This window comes from Gopherus flavomarginatus, chromosome 8, assembly GCF_025201925.1.
Source record: "Gopherus flavomarginatus isolate rGopFla2 chromosome 8, rGopFla2.mat.asm, whole genome shotgun sequence".
Classification (NCBI taxonomy): domain Eukaryota; kingdom Metazoa; phylum Chordata; order Testudines; family Testudinidae; genus Gopherus; species Gopherus flavomarginatus.
This window is the reverse complement of record NC_066624.1, coordinates 89,027,855-89,041,520: the sequence shown is the minus strand read 5'-3', so window position 1 is coordinate 89,041,520 and position 13,666 is coordinate 89,027,855. Positions and strand designations below refer to the sequence as shown.

General features: G+C 37.0%; 2 protein-coding genes across 3 annotated transcripts in view; one reads left to right on the top strand and one right to left on the bottom strand.

The window, feature by feature from the left end:
- Positions 1–13,666, bottom strand: part of P2RY1 (purinergic receptor P2Y1) — a 1,183,293-nt gene that overhangs the window by 331,474 nt on the left and 838,153 nt on the right. The window lies entirely within an intron of this gene.
- Positions 1–13,666, top strand: part of DHX36 (DEAH-box helicase 36) — a 35,341-nt gene that overhangs the window by 5,491 nt on the left and 16,184 nt on the right. For both annotated transcript variants that reach the window (XM_050965847.1, XM_050965848.1), the window contains 9 exons: positions 2,166–2,204; positions 3,562–3,732; positions 4,905–4,984; positions 6,227–6,301; positions 6,486–6,652; positions 7,351–7,432; positions 8,077–8,217; positions 10,168–10,270; positions 12,649–12,736. In XM_050965847.1, coding sequence (XP_050821804.1) covers positions 2,166–2,204; positions 3,562–3,732; positions 4,905–4,984; positions 6,227–6,301; positions 6,486–6,652; positions 7,351–7,432; positions 8,077–8,217; positions 10,168–10,270; positions 12,649–12,736 — 946 coding nt within the window. The remainder of the gene's footprint in view (positions 1–2,165; positions 2,205–3,561; positions 3,733–4,904; positions 4,985–6,226; positions 6,302–6,485; positions 6,653–7,350; positions 7,433–8,076; positions 8,218–10,167; positions 10,271–12,648; positions 12,737–13,666) is intronic.

Below are 13,666 nucleotides of genomic sequence, written 5' to 3'. Positions count from 1 at the left end.
AGTCTCAAACACACGGCCCGCGAAGCTCTTCCCTGCAGCCCACCATGCTCCCCGTGCCCTGCCCCCACCACACACAGTTACTTCCTGTTGCTGCCAAACTCCTCTCACTTCCCCCTCCCCCCCAAATTATTTTCTGTGGCCGCTACGTTCCCCACACACTGCTCCCCAATGTTTTGGGCTGGGTCTCTCCCCTAGCCCCGCCTGCTGCCCCCATGCACATCCCTCAAGTGTTCCCCGGCCCCCACTTGCTGCCCCCGCACCTCCCCGGAGCCTGCTGACTCCGCTCCAGCTTCCAGCATCACCTGCTGCTGCAGGGTCCTAGTGCCCCCCTTAACTAGGGCCAGGGCAGGCTGCCCTTCTGTCCTAGTCCTGAGCCTTTCCAGTGCCCCAAATCCCCTCATCCTCAGCCCCACAGTCCTCACCCCTGCACCCCCTCCTATCCCCAAACTCTGTCCCAGAGCCTGCACTCCTCACCTCTTTCTGCACCCCTGCCCCCGCCTGGAGCCTGCACCCAAACTCCATCCCAGAGCCTGCACCCCAGACCCCCTCCTCCATCCAAACTCCTTTCCAGAACCTTAGGCAGGTGGGGGCAGAGTTTGAGGGGGACAGATTCTAGGCACCACCAAAATTTCTACAAATCTGCCACCCCTGGAAGAGGCAGAGCAGGGATGGAGTGGTGATGCAGCTCAGTGTGTGTGTTGGGGGGGGGGGGTAGAGGAGGCGGGGGGGGACACTTTAACAGAAGTAAATCTAACTGTGTGTTTTGTCCTTTGACTGAGGTGCATTACTGAGTGTATAGATTTTATTAAAACTGCTTGGAAACGACTTCATCAAAAAAAAGAACACTTATGGAAGAAAAGAGCTTTCCAAGACACATGGGAGAATTTTTTTTTTTTTTTCACAGAGGTAAAAGATAAAGTTCAGTACCTTATTTGTCAGCAAATGATTGCTGTTCCCAAGGAGTATAACTTGCATTGGCACTACGACACGATGCACCGTGAAAAATATGCATTCACCAGAAAAATCCGAGAGGGAAAAAGTTCAGTAACTTACATCAGCATTTGCCAAGCAAAGAAGTTTTATTTTTGGTGATTAACAAGTCTCATGAAGATTCAATAAGAGCAAGTTTTGTAATAAGCTAAATGATATGTAAATCATTGCAACCTTTTAAAGAAGGCTTATTTGTAAAAGAATGTCTTATGAAGGCCAGTGAAATTTTATGTCCTGTGACACCATTTTGAAGCAGAAGTATACAGATGTTGGAATTCCAGTATTCTACGGGTTTCTTTCACAAGAAAGATTTCCCATGTTATCCTCTGCTTCTGCAAGGATAATGGCAATGTTTGGAAGTACATACATATATATATGTGAACAGTTTTTCTCTTCCATAAAGATTAACAAATCTGTGTTAAGGTCAAGGCTCACTGATGAACATTTGAAAGCAACACTGAGACTGGTTTCGTCTCAGGATATCAAACCTAATATTGATGCTCTGGTTGATGCAAAACGCTGCCACTAAGTGGCCAAAAATGAAATGACTGTGAAAATTAGCACTGACTTTTCACATTACAGTTAAAGAAGTTAATAAATTGACTTTTAATAGCATAGTATATTTTAATACTATACTACCATATTACTATTCATCTTTTTTCTGCCTACCTCCAGGCGCTTCCCGCTGCCAAACAGCTGTTGGTGGCGCTTAGCACCTTCTGAGGAGCGGGGAGCTGCGTACTCAGGGGAGGAGGTGGAGAAGCGCTGGGGCAGGAGCGGGGCCTCATGGAAGGGGTGGAGTGGGGCTGGGACCGGGGCAATGTGGAGGGAGTGTCAGTGATGCGGCCCTCGGGCCAATGCACTAGTCTGCATGTGGCCCTCATGATCATTTGAGTTTGAGACCCCTGCTGTAAGGCCCCAATCTTGCAAATGCTTACATATGTGTGTATGTGAATAGTCTCACTGGCTTCAGTGCGGCTACATACAAACTTAGAGTTAAGCATGCACATAAGTGTTTGCAGGACCTAGGGCTACGCATGTACAATTTGTTATACTAGTAAGTTATCTTTTTTCAGGTTAAGTTTTTGTTGATCATAGACAAAACTGATTGTATTTTTTACCTTCAAAGCATAAGTGTACTTTAAAAGTGAATATAACTTTGTTTTTTCCCCCAGAGATTCCGAGAGAAACTTCCTTCATATGGGATAAGAAGGGTAAATATATTTATTTTTACTTTGAAATCCAGTGCACCTCTGCTATTTTGTTATAAACATAGGAAAATCAGGGTTTGTAATTCAGACTAAAAATATGATTTTTGGACCCAGATTTATAACAGAAGGCCTCTGTTTTGAAATATCTTTAAAGGAAATGTTATAAAGAATCTTACCACCTTCTAAAGATGTCAGAACGTGGGAGGCTTCATAATTACAGCTAATTTCTTTCTAGAAAAGACTTCAGACACACAGACATGTAATGTAGGGAAGCTCACTCTACTTACGTTGAACCATACAGTTTTACAACTAGACAGCCATCTCCATGGAAACCAGACATGAGCAGCAAGTATATTTAAAATACTATATAGCTTTTTCATCCTTCACTTTGCAGATTTACCTTTTAAAATGTTGCATGCTATTTGAAACTAAGGTGACTAATTGCCCTGGTTACTTGTAATTTTAAAAAACATTGTATTTACTGTATCATATCTTAAAATGCCAGATGTGGCTGTCTTTATTGCTGCTCATGATATGTTTGTATGACTTATGATTGAACATTGATTAAATTTGTCTTTATTCCATTTTAGTCTCTAAATCACACTCTTGTGGCTGCATGCTGTTTTATGCTACCTATGCACAATCGGTGAATTAATGACCATTTTAGCTAAAGGGGATTATTTTCATCTTAGTTTAAATAACTTGTATATTACACGCCAGGGTGAAAGTACCCCGTAAGCTTTGGTTTGTAGGTTTGTAATTGTCTCTGTAAAAGGAAAAAAAATCTAAGAAACTAATAGTTCCATTGCTCTTCAGATTGCAGTAACTTTTTTGTGGGGTTTTAAACATTCCCTTGCTGTGATTGCAACACAAACACTGAAACATTGTGCTAAAATATGAGATGGAATGCTGCTGTGTGCTGCTGAATACAAATGAGAAACAGACTAGTCTCTCTTCAGTGACTGAGCTGAATGAAATGCAAAAACCAAACAAACAGGAAAAGTGAGAAGTTAAGCTTTCATTTTCAGTTATCTAGGACTAGCTATATTTTCAGAGGTTTTAAACTATGAGTGTGCAGGATTGTTAATTGTACATTCCTATTTTCATAATTAATAGTATTCATTCTGTCCACACAAGTAATTCTGTGCATGGCCTTAGTCATATATTTAAAGTGCATGGCACACTTTGACTCTCTGGCCCTAAAATGTTAATAAAATGAGTATCTAAGTGTGTCCCTTTAAAGTACTCTGGCTTGTTCTTTTAAATTGAATTCAAAAGAATAGGGAATTCTAGAAGGCCTCCTACAGTTTAAAAAGATTTGTCAACATAACATTACATTTTTGTTTTCCTTTTAAAATAGGAACTGGTAACTGTGATAAATAATAATCAGGTGACTGTGATCAGTGGTGAGACTGGTTGTGGAAAGACTACACAAGTTACTCAGTTCATTCTGGATGACTATATAGAGAGAGGGAAAGGATCTGCTTGCAGAATTGTATGTACCCAACCTAGGAGGATCAGTGCTATCTCAGTAAGTGCAATGCTGAAAAACTGAATTGTTTCGTTGAATGTTAATTTCCTTTTGCAACAGAGAAATTGTGGGACAAATTATTTACTACTTGTATTGCACTACTGCCCAAAGTTCCTAATCAGAACCAGGCCTCATTTTGTTAAGCACTGTACAAGCATATAGGATGTGTCATTCCCCCAAAGAGTTTACAATGTTTAGTTCCCAATTCTGTGAACACTTGCATCCATAATTAATATATTTGAGTAGTTGTATTGAAGCCTATGGGCTAGCAAGTATGTGTCTGCAGGATTGGAGTTCAGTGTTGCTCTTCTGAAGTAAACAGCATTGAAGCTGAACTCTTTGGCAGGTCTGTGCAATCTTCAAGGGTAGTGGAAGTTCACCCAGAGCTTACCTATAGACCTTTGTGGGTCTTATTAGTTGAGTTTCCTGCTCAGCACTCTTACCTAATATATATAAAGTAAGGGTAAAGGAAAACATGAAGAAAGGGTCTGTACTTGGACTCTGGTTTTTTGGATACCTTATGTTTTGCTCTTCTTGAGCTGCCCAGAAAGTGTTTTCCCATCACTTTACTGGACGAAATGTCATAGCTTCAAAAACTAGTCTTTTACACTTTCAGCCTCATTTCTCAATACTGTGCGATAGTCACAGAATAATAATAATAATCACAGAACAATGGTTGAACTTTAATGTTACTTAACCATTGCTAAATAATTCAGCTTAAAACTATTGATAAAGAAAATTAGAGGTGAGCATTTCTCAGCTTGGTTGATCTCATGAAGTTTGACCACTAGAATGTACAAAATGCATAGTTTCCATTAAGTAGAAATATGAGGTGCAGGGTTGTAAGGAGTTCCACTACCCAGGAACAGTTGCATGTCATGCTGTTAAGTTATAAGGGGGAAATACTTTTAGTTCCATCATATATTAAACCGTTCCACTGTCTTTTGAAATATATTTTGGGTTCTACACCAGTTCCTGGATTGTGGCAAAAGAGTGCTGTATCCATCAGAGGAGGGTATTAAAGGTAGTTTTAGCGTTATTATAAACTGAAATGTAACTTCTTCATGGTAGGTAGTTCCTACTGAAGAATACCTATAAATTCAGATAAGCTGCTTTTTTTTAATTTTATTTATTTATTTTTTTAACATGATGCTATTTGGTTTGATTTTAAGGTGGCAGAGAGAGTTGCAGCTGAAAGGGCAGAAGTGTGTGGTAATGGCAAGAGTACAGGGTACCAGATTCGTCTCCAGAGGTAATTTATAGTTTTTGTTGGTTTTTTTTTTTTTTTTTTTTTTGGTTTTTGTACGCTGACTTGAATGTAAACTGACAAACAGGAAAATTTGAAATACTATTTTAAACACAAAGGGAACATACTTAACTGCTTTCACACAGAGGGGATTCCTGAGTAATTTTCCCGTAAATGGTTGGGAGGAAAAATAAGGACGTACTTGAAAGCTTGACTACAATGGTTGAACTTTAATGTTACTTAAATTGGTGAGAAGCCAATTTTTGTAGTATAGTCTACTTTGCTGGGGGAGCAAGTCTACATCTGTAATTCTGTTAATTTCAAGAGGATAAACTAAATGAACACCATATGGTGGAAGAATTACAATAGCACAGGGTAAACGGGTTATCAATATGCACATCTTAAACTGTTAAAAGTTGAGATAAGAGATGCTGGTTGAAGCAGAGAAGGAACAAAACAATTATGGTTCAAAGACTTAAAAATATCTTTTGTACTAATCCTGCTTGCACTGGAAACCATTTGAATGGTCAAATTGCAAATCACAGCTTGTGCAGTTTCCAATCTGGAAACAGCCTTATTACAACAGACATATAGAAAGGAGTGTTAAAAGTTAAAAATGTCAACAGCTTTAGGCCCTGATCCTGTGAACATTTATGCATGTGCTTAACTTCACATCACATCATGTAAGGTTAAGCATGTTGCATCAGTGTTTGCAGGCTTTGGGCTTTAATGTAGGTACTGATGTATCTGGAATAATCCTTAAATGAAAAACTGATCTAAGAGTTAAAAATAGAGAATGTGGCCCTAGTTGTAATCTGATATTCCAGTGTTGTTTTTGTGCACAAGTGTTTTTATTCAGGATGTAAAATTATTCATGGAGCTAAATTATATTCTCAAGTATAAATGCTGTTTAACAGAGAACAATATTTTGCCTTGTTTTTAGTCTAACAACAGTTTGGGATGAGTAGAGAAAAACTAATCCTGAAACGGTGACAAATAATGGCTGTAAAGCCTGGTACTGTCAGATTGCAAATGATCCATTCCTCATCATAGGCATACTATGGCCTAGCCCTGACTTAATCCCCTCTTGCACTAGTTTAGTTCTAAATGAGCAGGCCTAGAGAATGAGTTGAGTGATGTAGATTGTCATTATAGACACTTTAAAGTGCATTCTGCTTTGGAGCTTTTAAAGTACTTTGTAAAATATTAGAAAAGAGAATTCAAGATTCTTAATGCATCTCTTTTCAGTCGGTTACCAAGGAAACAAGGTTCCATTCTGTACTGTACAACAGGAATCGTCCTACAGTGGCTCCAATCAGACAAGTAAGTAGTTGTATTTACTAGTTTCTTTTTAAATATAAATATCAGAATTTTAGTGAGCTAGCTTTTTAATGGTTCTATGTTTTGTTTTCATTCTTTAGCACTTGTCTCATTTTTTTTGTTTTTGTTTTAATGCCTTGCTTCTGCTAAACATAAATGTTATCAACTTTGCATTCTTTTATTTTAGGCAATTGTCCAGTGTTAGTCATGTTATTCTTGATGAAATCCATGAAAGAAATCTTCAATCAGATGTCTTAATGACTATTATTAAAGATCTTCTAAATGTTCGACCAGATCTGAAAGTAATACTGATGAGTGCTACTTTGAATGCTGAGAAATTTTCAGAATATTTTGGTGGGTGAGATGCTTGTATCGTAATATTGATTAGATATGTAACATACTTAATATTTGCTATATATATATTTTGGACTTGTACTGTTTAATAATGCATTTTAAAAAAAAGAAAGTGTGAGTTTGACTTAAATTAAAAATGATTATTTCAGTGTTAGCTGTCGCTATCACCTGTTAAGAGGTCTCAGAGTAGGGTGCAATGCAAGGTTCCTTGATTTATCCCATCATGGTTATATGTTGCTGCTTTTGTTTTCCTCCGTGAAATGTCTCTCAGAAGAATAGAGGTTAATACACACTATAAGTTGCCAAACAGAGGTTGGCATTGTCTTTAATTTTTAAAACTCTCATTTAGCACCCTTAGAGGCCATGAGTGAGTGAATTGGCAGTGCAAATCTTCCTATGGTATGCCAGCCAGTCTACAATTGGTTCATCTGCCTTGGGTTTCAGTCACATTGGCTAGAACATAAGGAAACATGCATTGCTGTTGCCTGTGGTGGTCTGTTTAGTGACTTTTTGTGGGTGTTAACTTGATACTTTTCACAAGCATTAAGTGTACATGAAAATCAAACTTAATAGGTATGCAGTTAAGTAGAAAGGAACTGTTTGACATTTTTTCTAACTATTTTTGATATAGACTAGTGTTACAGTATTAAGTATATTTTGTTTTCTAAGAATTAATAAGTTACACTCTTCCTCAATAGACAATTGTCCCATGATCCATATACCTGGATTCACTTTCCCTGTTATGGAATATCTTTTGGAAGATGTAATTGAAAAGTTAAGGTCAGTCTGTTTCTGAAAGTAAAGATCCATATAACTGTATTGGATGCTACTAGGCACATACATAGAATGATGTTCGCTTTTGCTCAGCCTGGCAGTCTGGATTTTCCACAGTAGCAAATCACATCTCACCATGAACGTACCAGTGTTTATTTCAGTTTTGTTTCAAATGATAACTGACGTTTCTGAACTGATGGCAGACATCTTGTTTAAAAAAAGCATTGTTGACTATGGGAAAATTGAGTAGCTTTTTCTGTGTTTTTATAAATGACATCATATTTTTAGCAAGATGCTATCAGTAGTCAAAATAAAATTTAAAAAGTCTCAACTTGAAGTCCTTTGGTTTTTTTTTCCCCTCCCGAACTAGGTCAGTTATTCACATTAAAATGCTTGATTATCTTTGCATTTTCAGGTAGCTGGATTGAGCTAAATTCTTTTTCTGCTTATTTTTATGCTTTGTAGAAATGGAGCCCACTTTGTAGATAAGGCTTCTTGAGCTTTTTTCTTTAAAGCATAATATGACAAGCTACAACTAAAATCTTGCACGTTATTGTCAGTGGGTTGAATCACCAATGTATTTGTTAGCCTTAATTTTTTAAAAAATTAAAATAAAATATTAAATGACCGGAATAATTGTATACTTTTAGATATACTCCAGAAGATACAGATTACAGACCACGGCGGAAGAAGGGCTTTATGCAAGGACAGATCAGCAGACCAGAAAAGGAGGAGAAAGAAGAAATCTATAAAGAGCGATGGCCAGATTATCTAAGGCAGCTGCGAGGAAGGTAGGTCTTATTTGTTCACTTCTATGCTGTCAGGTATTACCAATTATCTATGTACTTCTACAGCTGAGAAATATAAGATTACACTATGCAATTAATTAGTTTTTATAACACAATTACCAGTTACATAGAGATGGCTGTAACATTGTGAGTAGTGCAGTTCAATGCTAAGTGTGTCATACATGAATCAACATACTAGCACAGTATCACACATGCTCCGGTTAAACTAAAAGTTGCAAACGCCAAGCCTGACATAGGGGAAGAAGTCACAATCAGCCATTTACTATTGGCATGCACATGTATAGTCCGTAATTCTTTCTATTCATCAAACTGTCAGGCTGCTTATACTCTGATTCCTAACTCTTTCCCTGGTGGCTTCCCTGCTTGTGCTATCTTTCCCTTTGTAGTAGATACTTCTAGTAGTCTGGGCTCATAATCAACAAAACAGAAGAGTAAACATTCCACAACTTTTTAAAAAATATTTTTTACTTCCTTTTCTTCAGACTATTCTGTCATAACCCTTTAAACAAATAGATTGGTTTTATGTTACTTTTAATCCAAACCTTTGTTATACTTACCATTTTAACTGACATTCTTTGGTTTTTCAGTCCTTTCCCTTTGGTTTCTTACACTGCTTTGCTCTCATGAACGTGGTTATTTCAAGAGGCATGAGATAATCCATCCTAGAAGTCCCTTTTTTATGAATGGACAACTCAGCCAATCCTTCTCCCAGGACTGCATGAATTACATCTTTCTCTCTTCCCTACCTCACTAACCATTTAGTCCATTCTGAGGCCATACTCCAAAACTGAATTATAGATATGTGGCTCAATTGTTTGCCTATACTTGAACACACAACTACAAAGATTCTACCCACAAATGACCACTCGGAAGCCTAAATTCCATTTACAAGTTTTGCAAGTGGACCTCTTTTTGAAAACATGTCCTTCTGTGGGAGATTTTGTTTGAGAAAAATGCATTGGTCAGCTATGGTGAGAAAAACAAATTGTAGCAGCATTAATATCCCAGGCAGTTAAGCCTTCTTACTCATAGGCTTTTGAGGAGTAGTTTCTTGCAGGAGGAGGAAGGGAAATAGGGTGACTGGGGAGCAAAAGTTATCTTAATCCCTTCATGTCTCACCTGTTTGCCTTCAATAAGGGTTATGACAGGGATAAGGAAGGATTATCTCCCTTTCAGGAACCCAGTAAACACCTTTTTTGTCCCACTTTTCAGAGCTTTACAGCATTCAAGCAGTGGATAAATTATTTAAAAAAAAATTTGTGCAACATGTTCCCCACCACAAAGACACATTACTTCACTTCTCGTCCCTGTCTCTTTTGAAGTTCATCACTTTCTCCTCTCAGGCTTCTCTTCCTTACCCTCTTTGCTGGAACTTCAGTGATTTTTTTAATGATGACACATTTATAATGCATTCCAAGGTCTTCACTGATTGGATAACTGCTGGCTTGCAGAGTTAAGTCCCTGAGGCAGTTAATTAGTTTGAATGGTGAAGCATGAAATATTCGGCTGCAGCAACTTTATTAGACTAAATAATTAATTTAGCTTAATTTGGACATGTTATATTCAGAAACTTGACACTTCACCTTACTTATCTATGGAACTCAAAACATTTTGTATGTGTTAAGTACTTGGGCTAAATGTTACATAGTCTTACTTTGCACTAATTTGATGTATGTCGTAATGTGACATGTCTCAAATTTAGAGCAATGTATCATTGTCTTAAAGCTCTCACATTATTCCAGACTCTAAATCTAGGGAAAATGTGATATAGATCTGTGCAAGTCTAGCGTGTAAACAAAAGAGAACTATATCGTAAAGAATACTGCATTTTCTTTGCTGTAAAATTGCAATAGCTTTGTAATAGAAACACTTGAAATGAGTGGATGGGGTTTTTTTCTTAGACTTGTCATTATGTACACACATTATTTATAGGTATTCAGCAGGTACTATAGATGCGTTAGAAATGATGGATGATGACAAGATTGATCTTGACCTTATAGCTGCACTTATCAGACATATTGTCCTGGAGGAGGAGGTGAGTTTCTGTATGATTTGCATAACTTATTTAAATAAGTTAATTTTCTTTCTAGCTAAATCACTTGACTCATGCTAACAGTTTTCACAAAGCTTGATTGTAATTATAGATTTAAATTATTATGCTGAAACCAAAAATCTGCCACTATCAATCAATCCTATAAATGTTCTCAGGTCATATAGCATAGCAAACTGTTTTTCCACCCACTAGGAGCTACATATCTAAAGAACAAGCCTTATATGGGTTTGTGCATGTTCCCATTGGATTTATATTCTTTACAAAATCACTCACTCAAAATATTTAAGTTAAGATTCTTCTCTGCTTACGGTAGTGTTTCAATAAAAATGTTAGGTGTGATCTATTTTAACAGCCATGGGAAAAGGATACAATGTTGGAACATGACACCATACTTCAGGAAATTCTGCACTGTGGTCAGTAGTCACTAAAAATGTCAAAACATATTGGAAATTATTTTGGGTTACATCACTACATTGAGGCTGAGATTTTCAAAACCACCTGTAGGCTTTAGGTCCATAATTTTTCATTTAAGGCCCTGATTCAGGAATGCACTTAAGCAAGTCAATAAGATTTAAGCATGTGTTTAAAGTAAGCATGTGCCTAAGTGCCTTTGAATAGGGGCCATTGAAAAGAGTTTGTATTTAAATCTGCATAGCAGCTTTGAAAATCTTACCCTAAAAATTCATGCTTCTCATAGTGATAACTACTGAGCCATATTATGTAGCCCTTATTACCTAGACAAGGGGCATTGTTTAGTGAATAAAGCACAGAGATCGATGTCTGAAGCTCTCCTACTAGTTCTGACACAACTTGGTTTTTCTCATCTGTTAAGTGGGGGTAATAGTTTAATTGGATATTAAGACTTAATAAATGATTTGTGAAGTTTTTCAGTCTTTGCATGGAAGGTAGCAGAAAATTTAAATGAATTTGTTGCCAGTTGGTATCTTTAAATTCATTGTTGTATTTAGTCTATGTCAAAATCAACATCAGTAGTGTAGTAATCAAAGAATGTAATGAAGAATTTAATTGTGCAAAAATCACTTTAAAAACACTGCCTGGAAACTTCATGAACATAAAAGAAAATCACCAGCCTTTCACCTTCTTGCTCTTTGTTGACAAATGGGTAGAAAAATTAACTGTACTGTTTTGAGTTGTAATTTACTTCTTTACAGTATCATGTACTGAGCAAATAAATTATTTCAGCTGGGTAAACAGATATATTAAAAAGTGTCGATGCAGTGAAACCTGTGAATTATTATAACTTAATGGTATCATATTAGTTCAGATGTTTACTACATACACAACTAGGAGGCTCTTGTCCTGGCTTGTTTTAAGACTGTTAACTTGTAAACTATAAACTTAGTATTAATATTTAATACAGCATTTGTATTTTTTTACTTATCCCTGGATTTACATTAGCCCATTGTATGTATCTCTGTATGTGCCTAATTACACATCTAACAAATCAGTTATGTTTTGTTTGCTTAAAAATTAATGGGCTTAAATTCTTACTATTGCTTACCTCTGCAGCATCATGCTTTTGCTGCTGCTAGAGGCAGGATACCAAACTAGATTGCCGCTGGGTCTGATCGAGTGTGGTAATTCTTGTTTTCTCTTTAAATTAATCTTATTTAGAATTCAAGTTTCATTCTACTGGTTTTTATTTGAGAAAGTATGTCATGGAATATGCAGGCATACATTAGTGATTAAAATTCTTAATGAAATTCTGAGAACAAGATATTTCAATTACTTATACATTGTCAAAAAGGTTCTACACTTGAGACAGTGTAACAAATATCAAGCACTGCCATATGAGTTAATTATAGGAAGAAATAAGTGAACCATGGAATAATTCTGCCTTCTTCGGACAAGCAACACATTGTTGACTGTTACCTGACAATCCCTTTAAAATAAGATATCAGAATTTTTTTATAAATATCAGATTTCATATGTTACAAATAACTCATTAGATAATTAAAACCTGAGAGAGAACTTTTGCTGTTTGTGCTGCTTGCTCTGCATCCTTTTTTTTGGAAAATTTAAAATAGCCTTGTTTATCATTCTCTTATTTAGTTGCACTGTTAGTTTCTCAAACTAGTGCAGAGCTACAATATTTTGGATTGCAAACACTACAGAAGAATGTTTGTTTGTTTGTCTTAAAACAAATTTCCATTGGAATCTTTTTAAAATCCAGATGAAATTTATACAGTCACTCTGTTTAAAAGCAAGCTCATAAAATTGCGTAATATTTGATTCAGTAGTGTCTCAAGTTAAATGTCATCTATCCAAAATATTTACACAAATATACAAATGTTGAGTATTTAGTGTGTAATTTAATCTTTTTTTCCATTCATATATAGGATGGTGCAATACTGGTGTTTCTCCCAGGCTGGGACAATATTAGCACTTTACATGACCTCTTGATGTCACAAGTCATGTTTAAGTCAGGTAAAAACTAATTATAATAGCATTTTGTTCTTTCTTAGTGACCATTTCCTTAGTAACTTCTCTGGTTCATCAGCTTCCCCCACCTTGGTTTGCATCCCTCTATTATTTTCCTAGCTCCTTCCTCTCCGTGCTCATCATTATATATACGCTATCTTTTCAGTTATGTATTGTTGTTCATCCAAAGATCTTGCTGGTGACATTTATTATTTATTATTTATTATGTTTTGAGTTTCCATCTCCATGTTGATGACTCTAAAACCCACATCTCCCTCCTTCTGTCTAGTTTCGTACACAACTCTCCTGGATGGTCCATCTCTATCCAAATATGAACCTACCTTCCCCTTTGCTGTTGACAACTCCTTTACAACTTGTTTCTTCTAGGAAGCTTTGTTATATTCCCGTCCCCAGTGATGCCTTTATTCCTTCCTGCCACTGAATTCTTTGCCCTGTGCTTTAGATACCAATGGTTTGGGGAAGTGTTGCTTCTTCAAATCACTCTTCTGCCTATGATAGAAGATGAATTGATGAAGGGAACTAACAGTATGTTTATACTGCAATTAAAAACCTGTGGCTGGCTTGTGTCAGCTGACTCGGGCTAAGGGGCTGTTTAATTGCGGTATAGCTGTTCAGACTGGAGCCTGGACTCTGGGACCTTCCCATCTCACAGACTCCAAGCTCTAGGACCCTGTAAGATGAGTTTTCCAGAGCGCGGACTCCAGCCCAAGCTGGAACGTCTATACCACGGTTAAACAGCCCCTTAGCCCGAGTCAGCAGACACAAGCCAGCCAGCATGGGCCAATACTTAGGCTATGTCAACTGCAGCGTAGACATAGCCTAAGTATTGAAGGGGACTGGTATATTAATAGGCTTAGAAGGATTAGATTTTAGCTCTGATTTATCTATAAACATTGATTTCACAGTACAGCCACA